Source organism: Delphinus delphis, chromosome 21 (genome assembly GCF_949987515.2).
Source record: "Delphinus delphis chromosome 21, mDelDel1.2, whole genome shotgun sequence".
Classification (NCBI taxonomy): Eukaryota; Metazoa; Chordata; class Mammalia; order Artiodactyla; family Delphinidae; genus Delphinus; species Delphinus delphis.
The window spans coordinates 5072613-5088074 of NC_082703.1; the positions used below are offsets into that span (position 1 = coordinate 5072613).

The window sequence follows — 15462 nt, forward strand, 5'->3', positions numbered from 1 at the left end:
CATCTCAGGAGTCCCACTCTCTGTAATTAACTTTTTAATCCCCCTTAGTTTGTGAACTTTTCTTCTTATAGGTTTCACATATTTGCTAGGTATTTTATTTTACTGTGCTTGAAAATTAGATATTTTCATACATTCTTACTTCTATTCCTTGTTTTAGTCATTTATAGATTTCTGAGACACTTTTTGTTGCTCATAACAAACTACTCCAAAATTTAGTGGCTTAAAAGGACAACTATTTATTTAGCTCACAATTCTTAAATATCCTCTGATCTCATTAAGATCTCCTTGTGCTGGACTGGCCTCACTTGTGTACTGTTAGTAAACTACTGATTTTGCTTGGAGTTGGGTGGTCCACTGGGTGTCTCAGCTGGCATGTCTTATCTCTGCTTTCCAATAATATTTGTATCATAATAATGTTATTTTTGTACAAGTTTTTGTGTGGACATAAGCTTTTATTTCTATTAGGTAGATGCAAAAGGTGAGAGTTGCTGAGTTGTGTGGTAACTCAAAATGTTTCACATTTTGAGACCCTAAAAAACAATTTTCACCATTATGTATTGCACCAGCAATGAACAAATGTATGAGTTCCAATTCCTCTAAATTCTCAACTCTGTTATTGTCTGTCTTTTGGACTTTAGCCATCCTGGTGGGTGTGAATTAGTTTCTCACTGTGCTTTTGATTTGCATTCCCTATTGTGTAATGATGTTGAGAATATTTGCACTTTCTTATTAGCTATTAGAATATTTTATTTGAGAAATTATTTAAATTCTTTACACATATTTCATTGGGTTGTCTTTTTAATTGTTGTAGTTAAGTATTCATTATATATTGTGGATGCTAGACGCTTATCCAATACATGATTTGCAAATATTTTTATCCATTCTGTGGGTTACCTTTTCATTTTTTGATTGTGTCATTTGAAGCATAACATTTTAAAATTTTGAAAACATCAGTCTTTCTCCATTTAATGTTCTTGCTCTCTCCAAATATCAATTGACCATAAGTGTTAGAATTTATTTCTAGAAATTGTTATTTTATTGATCTATAACTCTAATCGAAAGCCAAAAGCACACTGCCTTGATCATTACAGCTTTGTAGTTAGTTTTCAGATTTGGGTGTATGAGTCTTCCAACTTTGTTCTTCTTATTTAAAATTTTTGCAGACATTCTGGATCCCTTTCACTTTCATATACATAATAAGGTAAACTTGCCAATTCCTGCAAAACAATGCTGGAATTTTAATAGGGATTATATTATTTCTATAGATCTATTTGGAGATTATTGCCATCTTAACAATAATGGGTCTTCCAATCCATGAACACAGGTTCACTTTCCATTTATTTGTATCTTCTTTACTTTCTTTCAATGGTGTTTTGTAGTTTTCAGTGTGTGTTTTGTACTTCTTTTGTTAAATTTATTTTTTGGCATATTATCATTGTTTGATACCATCATAAATGGATTTATTTTCTTAATTTAATTTTAGATTGTTTATTGCTGGAGTATGGAAATGCAGTTGATTTATATATTGATCTTGTATTCTCCAATTCTGCTGAAATCATTTATTAGTGCTAATGTTTTTTAGTGGTTGTCTTAGGATTTTTTTTTTTTTTTTTGCTGTATGTGGGCCTCTCACTGTTGTGGCCTCTCCCATTGCGGAGCACAGGCTCCAGACACACAGGCTCAGCGGCCATGGCTCACGGGCCCAGCCGCTCCGCGGCATGTGGGATCTTCCCAGACCGGGGCACGAACCCACGTCCCCTGCATCGGCAGGCGGACTCTCAACCACTGTGCCACCAGGGAAGCCCAGGATTTTTATATATACACATCTTTTTGTCTGTTAATAGAGTGTTTAACTTCTTTTTTTCCTACGTAGATGCCTCTTGTTTCTTTTCCTTTACTAAATGCTTAGGCTAGAGCCTCCAGTGAAAGCTGTGATAGTAGCAATGAGAACAGATATACTTATCTTTTTCCTGATCTAAGAGAAATAACACTTATTCTTTCACCATTAAGTGTGATGCTATCTGTGGTTTTTTAATAGATGTCTTTTATCAGGTTGAGGGAGTTCTCATCTATCCCTAGTTTATTGAGCTTTTTTTTTTCTTTAGTCAAATGCTTCTTCTGTGTCTTTTGAAAGAATGTCCAGTTTCCACAAAATCCACAAACAATAAATGCTAGAGAGGGTGTGGAGAAAAGAGAACCCTTTTGCACTGTTGGTGAGAATGTAAATTGATATAGCCACTATGGGAAAAAAAAATAGAACTACCATATGACCCAGCAATCCCACTACTGGGCATATACCCTGAGAAAACCATAATTCAAAAAGAGACATGTACCACAATGTTCACTGCAGCACTATTTACAATAGCCAGGACATGGAAGCAACCTAAATGTCCATCGACAGATGAATGGATAAAGATGTGGCACATGTATATAATGGAATATTACTCAGCCACAAAAAGAAATGAAATTGAGTTATTTGTAGTGAGGTGGATGGACCTAGAGTCTGTCATACAGAGTGAAGAGGAAAACAAATATCGTATGCTAACACATATATATGGAATCTAAAAAAAAAAAGGTTCTGATGAACATAGGGACAGGACAGGAATAAAGACGCAGACGTAGAGAGTGAAATTGAGGACACAGGGGGTGGGGAGGGAAGCTGGGACAAAGTGAAAGAGTAGTATTGACATAAATACACTACCAAATGTAAAATAGACAGCTAGTGGGAAGCAGCTGCATAGCACAGGGAGATCAGCTCAGTACTTTGTGACCACCTCGAGGGATGGGACAGGGAGGGTGGGAGGGAGATGCAAGAGGGAGAGGATATGGGGATATATGTATACGTATAGCTGATTCACTTTGTTATACAGCAGAAACTAACACAGCATTGTAAAACAATTATACTCCAATAAAGATGTAAAAAGGAAAAAAAGAATCATGTGGGTTTTGGTCATTATGTTCCTTGTTCTATAATGTTTTGAAATACATCTATTGGTTTTTAGACATTAAGCCAAGCTTGTATTTCTGAGATAAATCCCACTTGGTCGTGGTGTCTAATTCTTTTTATGTGTTGCATAAATTGGTTAGTTTTCTGATTAGGATTTTTACAATAATATTCATGAGGAATGTAGTTTGTTTTGGACTTTTATTTTCTTGTTATGTCTTTTCTGGTTTTCATATCAGGGTAATACTGACCTTATTGAATGAATAGAAATGGGTTCCCTCCGATTTTATAGGAGAATTTGTAACGAATTGGTGTTAATTCTTCTCTAAATGTTTGATTGGATTCACCAATAAAGCCTTCTAGAACTAGGCTTTTCTTTGTGGGAATTTTTTAAATGCATATTTAATCTTTTTGCTTGTTACATATTCTGTTTCTTCTTGAGTCAGTTTCAGTATCTGTTTATTATAAGAAATCATTCATTTCATCTAAGTTATCTAAATTGTTGCCACATTATTTTTCACAGTGTTCATTTACAAGGCTAGTTATTTCTCTATGGTTAGTGACTGTAACCTTTCTTTTATCCTGAATTAATAATTTTTGTTTTGTTAATATATGTTGTTTTTTATATTCATATTTCATTTTGCTCTGATTTTTATTAATTTCTTCCATTTCCTTCCTTTGAGTTCTTTGCTTTTCATTCACTAATTTCCTAAGTGGAAATTAGTTATTTGAGATGGTGCTTCTTTTTTTTAATATAGCTATTTCCTATAAGTTGCCTTCTGAGCACTGCTTTAGCTGAATACCATAAATTTTACTATGTTGTATTAGTATTCTCTAATTTCCCTGTGATTTCTTCTTTGATTATTGGTTATTTATAATCTGTTGTTTAATTTCCACATACTTTGAATTTCTCAAATTTCTTTCTGTTGTTGATTTTTTATGGTCAGAGAGCAATTTTGTATTTTTTAATTGTATTAACTCAGTTGAAGCTTATCCTATAACCTAGTATATAGTCTATTCCTAGATCATGTTCCATGAGCACTTGAGAAGCGCATGTTGTGACATTTTGGGGTGGAATATTCTATAAATATCTGTTGGTTTAGGGTTTAGTTTTAGTCTCCTATATCTGTGTTGAGTTTTTGACCAGTTATTCTACTACTGAAATTGTGTACTTAAATCTCCATACATTATTGTTGAATTTTCTATTTCTCCCTTCACTTGTGCGTTTCGTGTAATTTTTAGGCTCAGTTCTTAGATGCATATAATGTTTATAGTTTTATGTCTTCCTGATGGACTTCCCAGTCCTTGAAAATGTACTGTGTCTTCTGTAACAATTTTTTTCTTTTGGCCATGCCGCACGGCATGCGGGATCTTAGTTCCCCGACCAGGGATCAAACTGTGCTCCCTGCAGTGGAAGTATGGAGTTTTAACCACTGGACCACCAGGGACATCCCTTCTGTAACAATTTATATTTAATTGTTTTTTTTCCTTAATCAAGTCTGTCAGTCTCTGATGTTTGCTTGGATTATTTAATATACTCATTAATTTTTTTGGTGGGCGGTCTTTCAAATCAACTGAATAGCTAATTCATTTTTAAGGGCAGCACAGCATACCATTGTATTTATATACCATCATTTATTCATTTATTCTATTATTGTTGAGTATTCACTTTGTTTCCAGTGTTTTAAATGTTGCTTTGTCACTATAAATAATGCTACATGAAGTATCCTTAGTCATGAGTTCTTACATCTTGGGAACATAATCTCTGTGAAAGTAGGTAACCAGGAGTATGGATGATGGGTCAAAGGATACGTATGTAGTTTAATTTCAATAGATATTGTTCATTGCTTTATAAAAACGCTGTAACTTTTCGCATCTCCAAGGTAAAACTGAAAGTAGTATTTTCCTCTCATACTTGCCAACGATTAGTTTTATATTTCTCTTTAATTTTTGTCAGCCAATGGGTATAAAATTATATCTCATTGTAATTTTAACTTCCATTCTTTAACTGAGAATTAATTTGAACATCATTTAATGTTTACTGGCCACTAGTATTTTCTTTTCACTGAACTGACAACTTAATCCTTTTGCTCATTTCATTAATGGTTGTTTGCCTTCTTGTCAACTTGTAAGAAAACTTTGAATATTAAAAATATTCATGCTTTGTTCATTATCCACCCAATGTGAAGGAGCATATCACCTGTTTTCTTCTAGGTGTTTTATGGTTTCAGGTCTTGCATTCAAGTCTTCAATACATTTTGAATTATTTTTTTGTGTATGGTGTAAGATAGTAGTCCAGTTTCATTCTTTTGCATGTGTTGTACAGTTTTCCCTACATTATTTATTAAAGAGACTGTCCTTTCCCCATTTGTGTAAACTAATTAACCCACGATAATGTGTTGGGTTTTTTCCTAAACTCTCTATTCTGTTCCATTGATTTATGTGTCTGTTTTAATGACAATACCACCCACAGTGCTTTGTACCGGTAATATAGTTTGAAATCAGGGAACATGATGTCTCCAGCTTTGTTCTTTCTCACATTTGCTTTGGCTAGTCAGGGTCTTTGTAGTTCTATACAAATTTTAGGTCTGTTTGTTCTATTTCTGTGAAAAATGCCATTGACATTTTGATAAGGATTGCATTGAATCTGTATATTGCTTTGAGTAGTGTGAACATTTTAACAATATTAACTATTCTAATTTATGAGCTTGGAATAACTTTCCACTCATTTGTGCCTTCTTCAGTTGCTTTCATCAATGTCTTTTAGTTTTCAGTGTAAAGACCTATCTCCTTGGTTAAATTTTTCCTAGGTATTTTATTCTTTTGATGCAATTGTAAGTGGGATTGTTTTCTTAATTTCTCTTTCTGAGAGCCTGTTATTATTATAAAGAAATATAACAGATTTTTGCATATTGGTTTTTTATCCTGTAACTTTGGTGAATTTTTCTTAGTTCCAACAGTTTTTTGGTGGAGCCTTTCAGGTTTTCTATATATGTCAGCTGCAAACAGTGACAGTTTTACTTCTTTTTCCCCAATTTGAATACTTTTATTTCTTTTTCTTCCTTAATCTCTCTGGCCAGGACTTCCAATACTATGCTAGATAAGAGTGGCGATAGTAGGTATCCTTCCCTTGTTCTTGGTCTTAGAGGGAAAGTTTTTAGCTTTACACTGTTGAGCATGATGTTGGCCGTGGCCTTTATTTTGCTGAGACACATTTCCTCTGTATTCACTTTGTTGAGAGTTTTTATCCTGAAAGGAGGTTGAATTTTGTCAAATGCCTTTTCTGTATCTATTGAGATGATCATATGATTTTTTTATTCTTTATTTTGTTAATGTGGTGTGCATCACATTGATGGATTCATAGAAATAGAACCATTCTTGCATCCCTGGAATAAATCCCACTTGATCATGATGTATGATCCTTTTAGTGTGCTGTTGAATTTGCATTGCCAATATTCTCTTGAGGATTTTTCCGCCTATATTCATCAGGAATATTGGCCTGTAATTTTCTTTTCTTGGGGTGTTTTTGTCTGGTTTCAATATTAGGATAATGCTGGCCTTGTAAAATGTGTTTAGAAGGCTTTCTTCTTCTCTTAATTTTGCAAGAGTTTGTAGTGCCTTTTTGTATTTTTTTAATATTTTTAATTTTCCACACATTATGTCTATAATAATAAATACTATTTAAAAACTAATAAATGGGTAATTTAAATAATTTCTTAACTCATACTTCTAAATTTTAAACATAATAACCATCATTAAATATTAAGCAATATATATTTAGATCTAAAAGGCAATTATCTTTTTCAGTATAATCATATGGGTTCTGATACAACTGTTGTCACTCAAAAAATTTTCCAGTTGATTGGATTGACCAATGCTGTAAGTGTTTGCTTTTGCATTTGTTTGTGTTACTTAAACAATTCTCAGACTTTTTTTATGACCCTGCCTGAATACACATATTGTGTGAAAGAGGGCAAATATATAATCATCTTAAGTTTCAGTTTTCTAACTGTTTAATTGGAGTAATAATAATTGTAAATACCTAATTAGGGTTTTGTAAGGCTTAAATTAAACACTTGACATTGGGCTGGCTTAAGCACAAGCATATCAAAATGTTACTTATTACTTGTTTTATTAGTGATATTTATTACTTGCTAATAGAATTTATAAGATCCAATCCAGATTTACAGTTTAGGTTTTTAATATTTACATCGGTATAGCGTTTATTTTTGCAGATAAATTCCCAAATCTATTTAAACCATGTAGTTTGAACATATTTTCTTTATGTCTTCAATTTTAGATTTTTGATTCATTTAATATTACAATAATTCTATCTTCATTAGAGCTTTGGATAGATGAAAATAAAATTCAGGTAACTGGAGATGCCAATGAATTATTACGCAGATTTTTAAAATGGAAACAATCTTATCTTGTTTTGCGTCCACATGATGTGGCATTTTTACTTGTGTAAGTATATCTTGGCATTACTAAATCTTATACATTAGAAAGCATATGTAATTTGACCTGATTTCTGACAGTTGACAGGCCCTTAGGGAAAAAAATCTTATGTCATTTTTTTATGTACAACATCCTGTGAATATTATTTTTCACAACACGGGTTTTATAGCAGAATTACTAATATAATTACTCTTTTTATTGACTTATAGCTAAAACTCACTTCAATCTTATTACCACGCTTTCTTACCTTGAGTATATAACGTATCATTAAATGTGCCTAACTATACATAAAATATTAACAATATCTGTCTGAAAAAATATACCTGAATTTTATGAATATAGTAATATGGCCTTCTTTTAATGTTTTATTTCCATAAAATCAAAACAAAATAGTGATGAAATGGAAACACTATTGTACATTTCAATATCTCTGACATACTATATTCACAGTGAGCTGCACTTTTAAAAATATAAGCCTCCCTTTCTATTTAATAATCTCTTTGTTTTTCTCTTATCAATATTCAGAACCTGTATGTATTATATATTATCATATTATGTAAAAATCATGTATATAATTATAAAATTATAATCTTTTAAGTTATTTTTTGTCCCACAAATATGCATGCCTTTGCATGGCTAGGGCAGGCTAATTCTATCTGATTAAGGGGAGACTTCAACACATAAGCTTACTCTGCCCATTTGTCAACTTCATTGGCTTAGCTTTCTACTTTTAAGAAATTTTATTTATTTTTATCATTTTTACGTTATAGGAATCAGTATAATTTTTTAATTACATAAAAATATCTTCATTATTCTCTAAAAATCCGTATGATAATACACTGTTTATTATTTGTTTTTTAAATCTATTTGCAAAATAAGCAGACACGTTTAGTCCCTTTCTATGCTTTGTTATCTTAGTGTTAAAGTGGAAATATCTATGAATTTGTTATATAAGTATGCAAAACAAAAAGTATTAGGTAAATTTAATATTACTTGTTCTTAATTTTACAAAATTTTATGATTTGCTTCTTTTTTAAACTTAAGTTACAGAGAAAAACCAAATTATGTTGGTGCAACCTTTCAAGGGAGACTGTGTGATAAATACTATGGAGGAGGTGTTGCTCTGGTATGGTACGGTTTAAGTGACTTGGCTAAGATGTATAAGTACGATGCTATTTAGAGTAATATACAATTAACTATTTCTGTATTTTATTATGGCTAAGTATATTAAAATTTGCATAATGATTCTAGGGATCTTTGTTCCTGCTGCTGACAGAAATGTGTGAACTATAAGAAGTTTAACTTAACACATATAACACATTTAACTTAATACATATAAAATTTTTACAATTTTCTTCTTGTGAGTTCAAATTACCCTCTTTTAGAAAGTTACGGTAGTGATCTATTTTATAGTCTTATAAGATGCTCATAAATTTTTAATATACTCAATATTTAATAACTAATTTTAATTTCAAGCTTAGATTTTGAGCATTTTCTTCATTATGTAGCTGATTCAATTATGAAGCAAGTTAAAATAAAACTTTTGAAACTATTTATCAATTGCCGCAAAATGCTTCCTGGGACATAGGTGAAGAAAAACAGAATCAAATGCAATAATTGCCATTTCTATCTTAGCAGAAAATCTTGGTGTGCTTAAAATTGGTATGTTTTTGCTCCTATTTCACAACGCTTTGGTTATATATATATAGAACTTGTTATATATATATATAGAACTTGTCTTCTTAAGAAAACAGTAAAGATATTGGTATGTTTTAGAAAGAAGTAAGGGTATATGAAATGAATGTTGGTCTTAAGAACAAATAAGAAGAAAACTACACCATATAATAGTCTAATGGAAGAAATGTAAAGATGGCCAAGAAAGAAGAAACTTAAAAACAATAATGTAAAATAAAATGAATAGAAAATAATCAAAGGAAATGTTTTAAACATACCCTAATATAATGACAATCATGTGAATGTAAATGAATTAAACTCACCAAGTAAGAGATGGAGTCTCTGATGGATTTTAAAAAAAAAATTTAAGTTCAAACATTAGTTCTTTACAAAAAATACATTAATAGGGCAAAGTGAAGGTGAATATAAAATAATAAAACATACTTTGGTTAAATAAGAAGTAAACATGAGAAAATGGAATTTAGAGTAAAATACACTATAGATAGCAAACAGGTGTAAACTGTTTGTAGCTTTTTTTTTTTTGCAGTACGCGGGCCTCTCACTGTTGTGGCCTCTCCCGTTGCGGAGCACAGGCTCCGGATGCGCAGGCTCAGCGGCCATGGCTCATAGGCCTAGCCGTTCCGTGGCATGTGGGATCTTCCCGGACCGGGGCACGAACCTGTGTGCCCTGCATCGGCAGGCGGACTCTCCACCACTGCGCCACCAGGGAAGCCCCTGTTTGTAGCTTTATATGTAGAAGTTTTGCAAATATTTTGTTTGATTTATTCCTAGTCATACCAGTAAATTCTATACTGTTTGATGATATTAGTAAATACTACATTTTAAGTATAATTTATGAGTTTCTGTTATGTTGAAAAACAACTGAATGTTATACACTGACTTGTATACAATAATATTTCTATATTTATTTCTAGTAGTTTTAGATTTAAATTTTTCTGTGTCCAACTTTGTCATATGTGAATTAAAACAATTTTATTCATTTTTTTCCAATATGTCTATCTTTTATTTTTTTAATGTTTTTCTCCTATTGAATTGCCTAGGATCCCAAGAACAATTCAAGTTGAACAATGTTTAACTGAATTCATAGTAGGCATTTTGTATCATTCCTGATCTCAAGGGAAAAACTCTCAATATTGTACTATTAGGTATTATGTTCATTCTGGTTTATCATAGACATTCTTTAACGTAATAAGAAAGCTCAATTCCATTTCTAATTTTCTAAACTTTAAAAAATGTATTTTATTTTTTTATCCTGTCATTATTTTTGACGGGGAATTAATTCCATTTAAAGTTATATGAATTTTTTTCTAAATGTCCCATTTTGGTAACAGATTTTTTACTATAGCTATTGATATGTTCATATGGATTTTGTTCTTACTTTATTGAAATGTTTTCTCTTTCGTATAGAATTCAGTTTTCTTTTACGATATTGAAGAGATGTCAGTGCATTCCTAATCAAAATCTCAGCAGGCTTTTGGGGGTAAAATTGACAAGCTTATACTAAAATCTTATAAATATAAAAAAAGAAAATAGATAAAGCAGTTTGGAAATTGAGTAAAAGTTGAAGATATAAACTTTTTATAAAAGTATGGTAGTTAAGATATTGCAGTGTAGATAAACTGATTAGGCAATATGTCAGGCAGAATATCAGGCAGAATCAGGCAGAATAGTTAAGGATATTAGTATCTAGTGAATTTTGCAGAAAATAAACCTTTAAATCAGTGAGCCAATTATCCAACCTAAAATATGTGGAAAGATGGAAACAACATTGCCCTAAAACTTGTTGAACACAGGTAATAGTGAAGATAAAAGCAAAAATCAAAGAAAGACAGATGATCAGTAGGACGGAGATATTCAAAAAAGATATTAGGCCTTTAACAAATTAAGAACAAAAATATTTCTGGCAAAACTATTTTTATAAGACAGAGTAGGAATATATTAATAAAATTACAAAAATAATGGAGAACTACAGATATAAATAACATTTAAGAGATAATAGAACAATTTATAACTTAAATAAATTTGAAAACTTAGACAAATAGTATATTGTTAATAGAAGCCCATAATTTACTAAAATGTTACACAAGAAGAACTAGAAATTCAGAATAACACCAAGGTATTAAAAGAATTGATATATTATTTTAAAATCTCACAAGGGGAAAAACAATGCTTTTAGGAACACATTCTACACAATTTTGAGGGAACCAATTATTTCAATCTTATATTTGCATTTCCTAATAAGAAGATACATTAGGAGAATATGATAAAAATTGATGGGATGTGAGGTAGGCTATTTTAGCTGGGGTGATCAGAGAAAAATTTCGAGGAGAAGGTTTTTAAGAAGAGGAATGAATGATGAGACAAAGGCAGTCATTGCAAGACCTAGGAAATCAGAACCCATGAAAATGATCATTAAATTCAAGGCTTTCAGATGGAAATGAATATCAAGAACAAGATGGCTGTGAAAATATTGATTGTCGAAGTAAGCAACAGACTAATCATATACAGCCTTATGGATCTTGGTAAATCGTTTTGGATTTTATCCTCTTTGCAATGAAAAGGCACTGGAAGTTTTGAAGCCAGAGAGAAATATTTCTCTGGTTACCTTATACAAAAGTGATCGTAGAGGGGTGAGGATCCACAACAAGGAGACCATATAGGAGACAATTGCAGATGAATGGTATTAACTGGTGTTTTATTCTTGGATATGCGAGAAGTAGCTTTTATCTGGTATATATCATGAAAGCAGAACATATAGGGCTTGCTAAGTTACTGGATACATGCCATGAATGGCATGGAAACATCAGTGATTATGCTCAACATTCTTCTTGAGAAGCTAGGTAGAGGAAGGCAGGGCAGCTGGCTTTGGGGGCAGAGGGGAATATAAGGGTGGAAGAAAGTTTCATTTTGAACCTGAACCTGTAAAGTTTGAGACATGCTTGTGGTGGTTAATTTTATATGTCAACTTGGAGGGGTTTGATGAGATTAATATTTAAATCAGTGAAATCTGAGTCAAGCACTTTGCCCTCCATAATGTGGGTTGGCCTCATCTAATCGGTGGAAGGCTTGAATAGAACAAAAAGTCCATCCTCTTCAAGCAAGAAGAAATTCTTCAGCAGAATACCTTCAGGCTTCATCTGTGCCATCGGCTCTCCTGTGTGCCCAGGCTGCCAGCCCACTCTGCAGGTTTAGACTTGCCAGCCTTCAGAATTGTGTGAGCCAGTTCCTTATAATAAGCCTCTTCATGTATAATATTCCTTATCGTATGTGTGCGATTGATTCTGTTTCTCTAGAGAAGCCTGATTAATACAATGGCTAATAATTAAACATAAATATATACTTAAATATTAAAAGGTAGGTACAAGATAGAGTTGATGATGATGAATAGATGATAGATACATAGATAGACAGCTTTATGTCTCCTTTCTCCAGCACCACCTTGTCTTAATAACTATAGTTTTATGGTAAATCATCGAAAATTATAGTGTAAGCCCTACTATTTCTTCTTCATACTGATTTAGCTTTTCTAGGTTTTCTGACTTTCTCTTTTAAAATCAGCTTGTCAGTTTCAACAAAAACTACTCGGACTTTGGTTTTGAATTGAATCTTTAGGTCAATTTGACATCTTAACAATACTGATTATCCATGAAATTGATAAACATGTGCTTTTTATTGCTTCATATAATGTAAGCAATAAAAAGAAGTACTGTTATACTCACCATTGATCTCAAAAACTGTATGTTGGGCAAAAGAAACCACAAACAAAAGAATCTTTACTTCGTATGCCATTTTCTGAAAATAAAGTGTAGGAAAGATAAACCATATTGCTAAACATCAGAATAGAAGTTAAATTTTGTGGCAAGATAATTCCTGAAAACTTGCTGGAGAGAACTTCCTGAGTGATAAAAATATTTTATATCTTATTCACTGTCGTGGTTGTGTAGGTATGTGTCACATGCACACAGACATGCACTTCACAAATATGTGTGTATATATGTGTGCACAAATAATATGTATAAATAAATTATGCATGTGTATATGTGTGTATATAGATATTGTATATATACATATATGTATGTGTATGTATATTTATATAAAACTGCATCAAGGCACTTAAGATTTGTACACTTGACTTAAGATAAATTATTTAAAAAGCATGAAGCCATCATACAGAATAAAATGTTATTAGTAATTTCAGAGGGACAATAATCAAGAGAGATTTTTTAAAGTTTTAATTTCAGCTATTAAAAATTATCAGGTTGTTTTCTCTTTATAAGTTTCAAACTCATGTGTAATGCTACAGAAATTTTAAGAATAAGAAAAAGAACAGACTATGTCACCAAAGGAAAATTAATGTATCAATATTAACATAAAACAGCAAAATGTTTTTCAAGTAAAATAAATATGAATTTTAAGTGATTCATTATTTAGGATGAAACATACTTTGACTATCATTATATGAATAAACCTGAACTCATATGTACCTAGCTAAATAACTCTAAAATAAACAAAGCAATAATTAATCTCTCAGAACAAAATTTAGAAAATTTAAACACTATTGATAAGCTTTGTCTGAAAGGCCTATGTAGAATCTTGATTTCTAAATTAGAGACTACAAAACATACATGGCAGACACATTTATAGAGAATGACCACATGGTACACAATAAAGGAATCTCAATACTTACTTGTCAGGAAATTTCTCAGCCTAGTGATTGGCACATAAGAAGCCATAACAAACACCAGGTGCTGTTCTTGTTATTTGACAACTGTTGTCCTAAGCAGGCATTATTCACCAAAAGAAACTAGTCTGCTTAGTTGTAAATTTTTTCTAAAAATATTTTTAAAAATCCAATGCTAAATATAATTTTACATTTTCCCTTACGTTATTTTCATAACAGAAGTAGTCATAACCATAACTTCTAGCAAATTCTCGTACTCCAGTCCATACATTTTTCAAGGTTTTCTTACTAGTCTGTTATGGACAAAGTTGTGTCCCCCTAAAATTCATATACTGAAGCCCTAACCCCCAGTGTGGCTGTATTTGGAGAAGGGGCCTTTAAGGGAGTCATTAAGGTTAAAGCAGGTCATAGGCCTGGGCCCCTAATCCAATAGGACTGGTGTCTTTGTGGGGAAAGGAGGAGCCAGCACACAAGGAGGGAGGGCCACTGAGGACGCAGGGCAAAGGCAGCCCTCCAGAAGCCTGGGAGACACACCTCACCAGAGACTGACCCTGCTGGCACCTTGAGCAATGTTTTCTGTGATATTGTTTGAGGGCAACCCAAGATGACTAATAGAAGTAAGAGTGTCAGAAGGGGAGTGTAAAGAAATTCCATCTCAAATACAAAACCATGTCTTTGATCCTTTGATACAAGGAAAGGAGAGACCAGAACATATGCACTAATCAGAAGATAAAGAATAAAAAAGTTGCATATTGGGATTTTATACAAATCACATGAAATTTTTTGGATGTTGTTATTTCCCTCTTACTGCGCTATGAGTGATAATAAGGAACAGGAGAGACGGAGAAAACGAAGCAATTGTAGGGCTTCCCTGGTGGCACAGTGGTTGAGAGTCCGCCTGCCGATGCAGGGGACACGGGTTCGTGCCCCGGTCCGGGAAGATCCCACATGCCGCAGAGCGACTGGGCCCGTGAGCCATGGCCGCTGAGCCTGCGCGTCCAGAGCCTGTGCTCCGCAACGGGAGAGGCCACAACAGTGAGAGGCCCACGTACCACAAAAAAAAAAAAAAAAAGCAATTGTAAAGATATATTGATTGAATGATTGCCAGGCCTTTCCTACAATATCCTGAAGACAAGAAAAGCTGAATAACTACACTGATAACATAATATTCTCTCATTTATTATATTATTATTTATAATATCCTATTATTTAAATGTGCAAAATTTATCAGAATCCGTCATTTTCTTCCCCATAGAATCAAGCATTCCTCCTCCTCTTCATCTACCTCCCCTTGCCCCCTCCCCCTCCTCCTTCTCTTCTTTTTGTTCTTCTCCCTCCCTCCCTCCTCCCTCCCTCTCTCCCCCTCTCTCCTCCACCCCTCTCTCTGAAAATGGATGGTACATTCACCTGTGTTATTTTGATAAAGGGACCATTTATCAATGTGTACGCAAGATGTAGGGACTTTGCATTACCTCAGGGCTAGTAATAAAGATATGTAATTGTCCCCTAGGCTTGAAGGAAAGGACAGTGTCAGTTTATTAGGGTTATACATGGAAGGTAGAAACCTCTACTCAAGGGTTCAGACAGTCATAGGTACCCTGGAAGTGATGGTAATAAATACCCTGCTCTTTTCTCACCCTTTCCTCCCCATTAGACCAAATCAAGGTGAGAGCAGAGGGCAAAG

The 15462-nt window shown here is 33.0% G+C and overlaps 1 protein-coding gene across 3 annotated transcripts in view; it reads left to right on the top strand.

The window, feature by feature from the left end:
• Positions 1–15462, top strand: part of ADAM2 (ADAM metallopeptidase domain 2) — a 79185-nt gene that overhangs the window by 32376 nt on the left and 31347 nt on the right. For all 3 annotated transcript variants that reach the window (XM_060001527.1, XM_060001529.1, XM_060001528.1), the window contains 3 exons: positions 6752–6823; positions 7245–7411; positions 8447–8528. In XM_060001527.1, coding sequence (XP_059857510.1) covers positions 6752–6823; positions 7245–7411; positions 8447–8528 — 321 coding nt within the window. The remainder of the gene's footprint in view (positions 1–6751; positions 6824–7244; positions 7412–8446; positions 8529–15462) is intronic.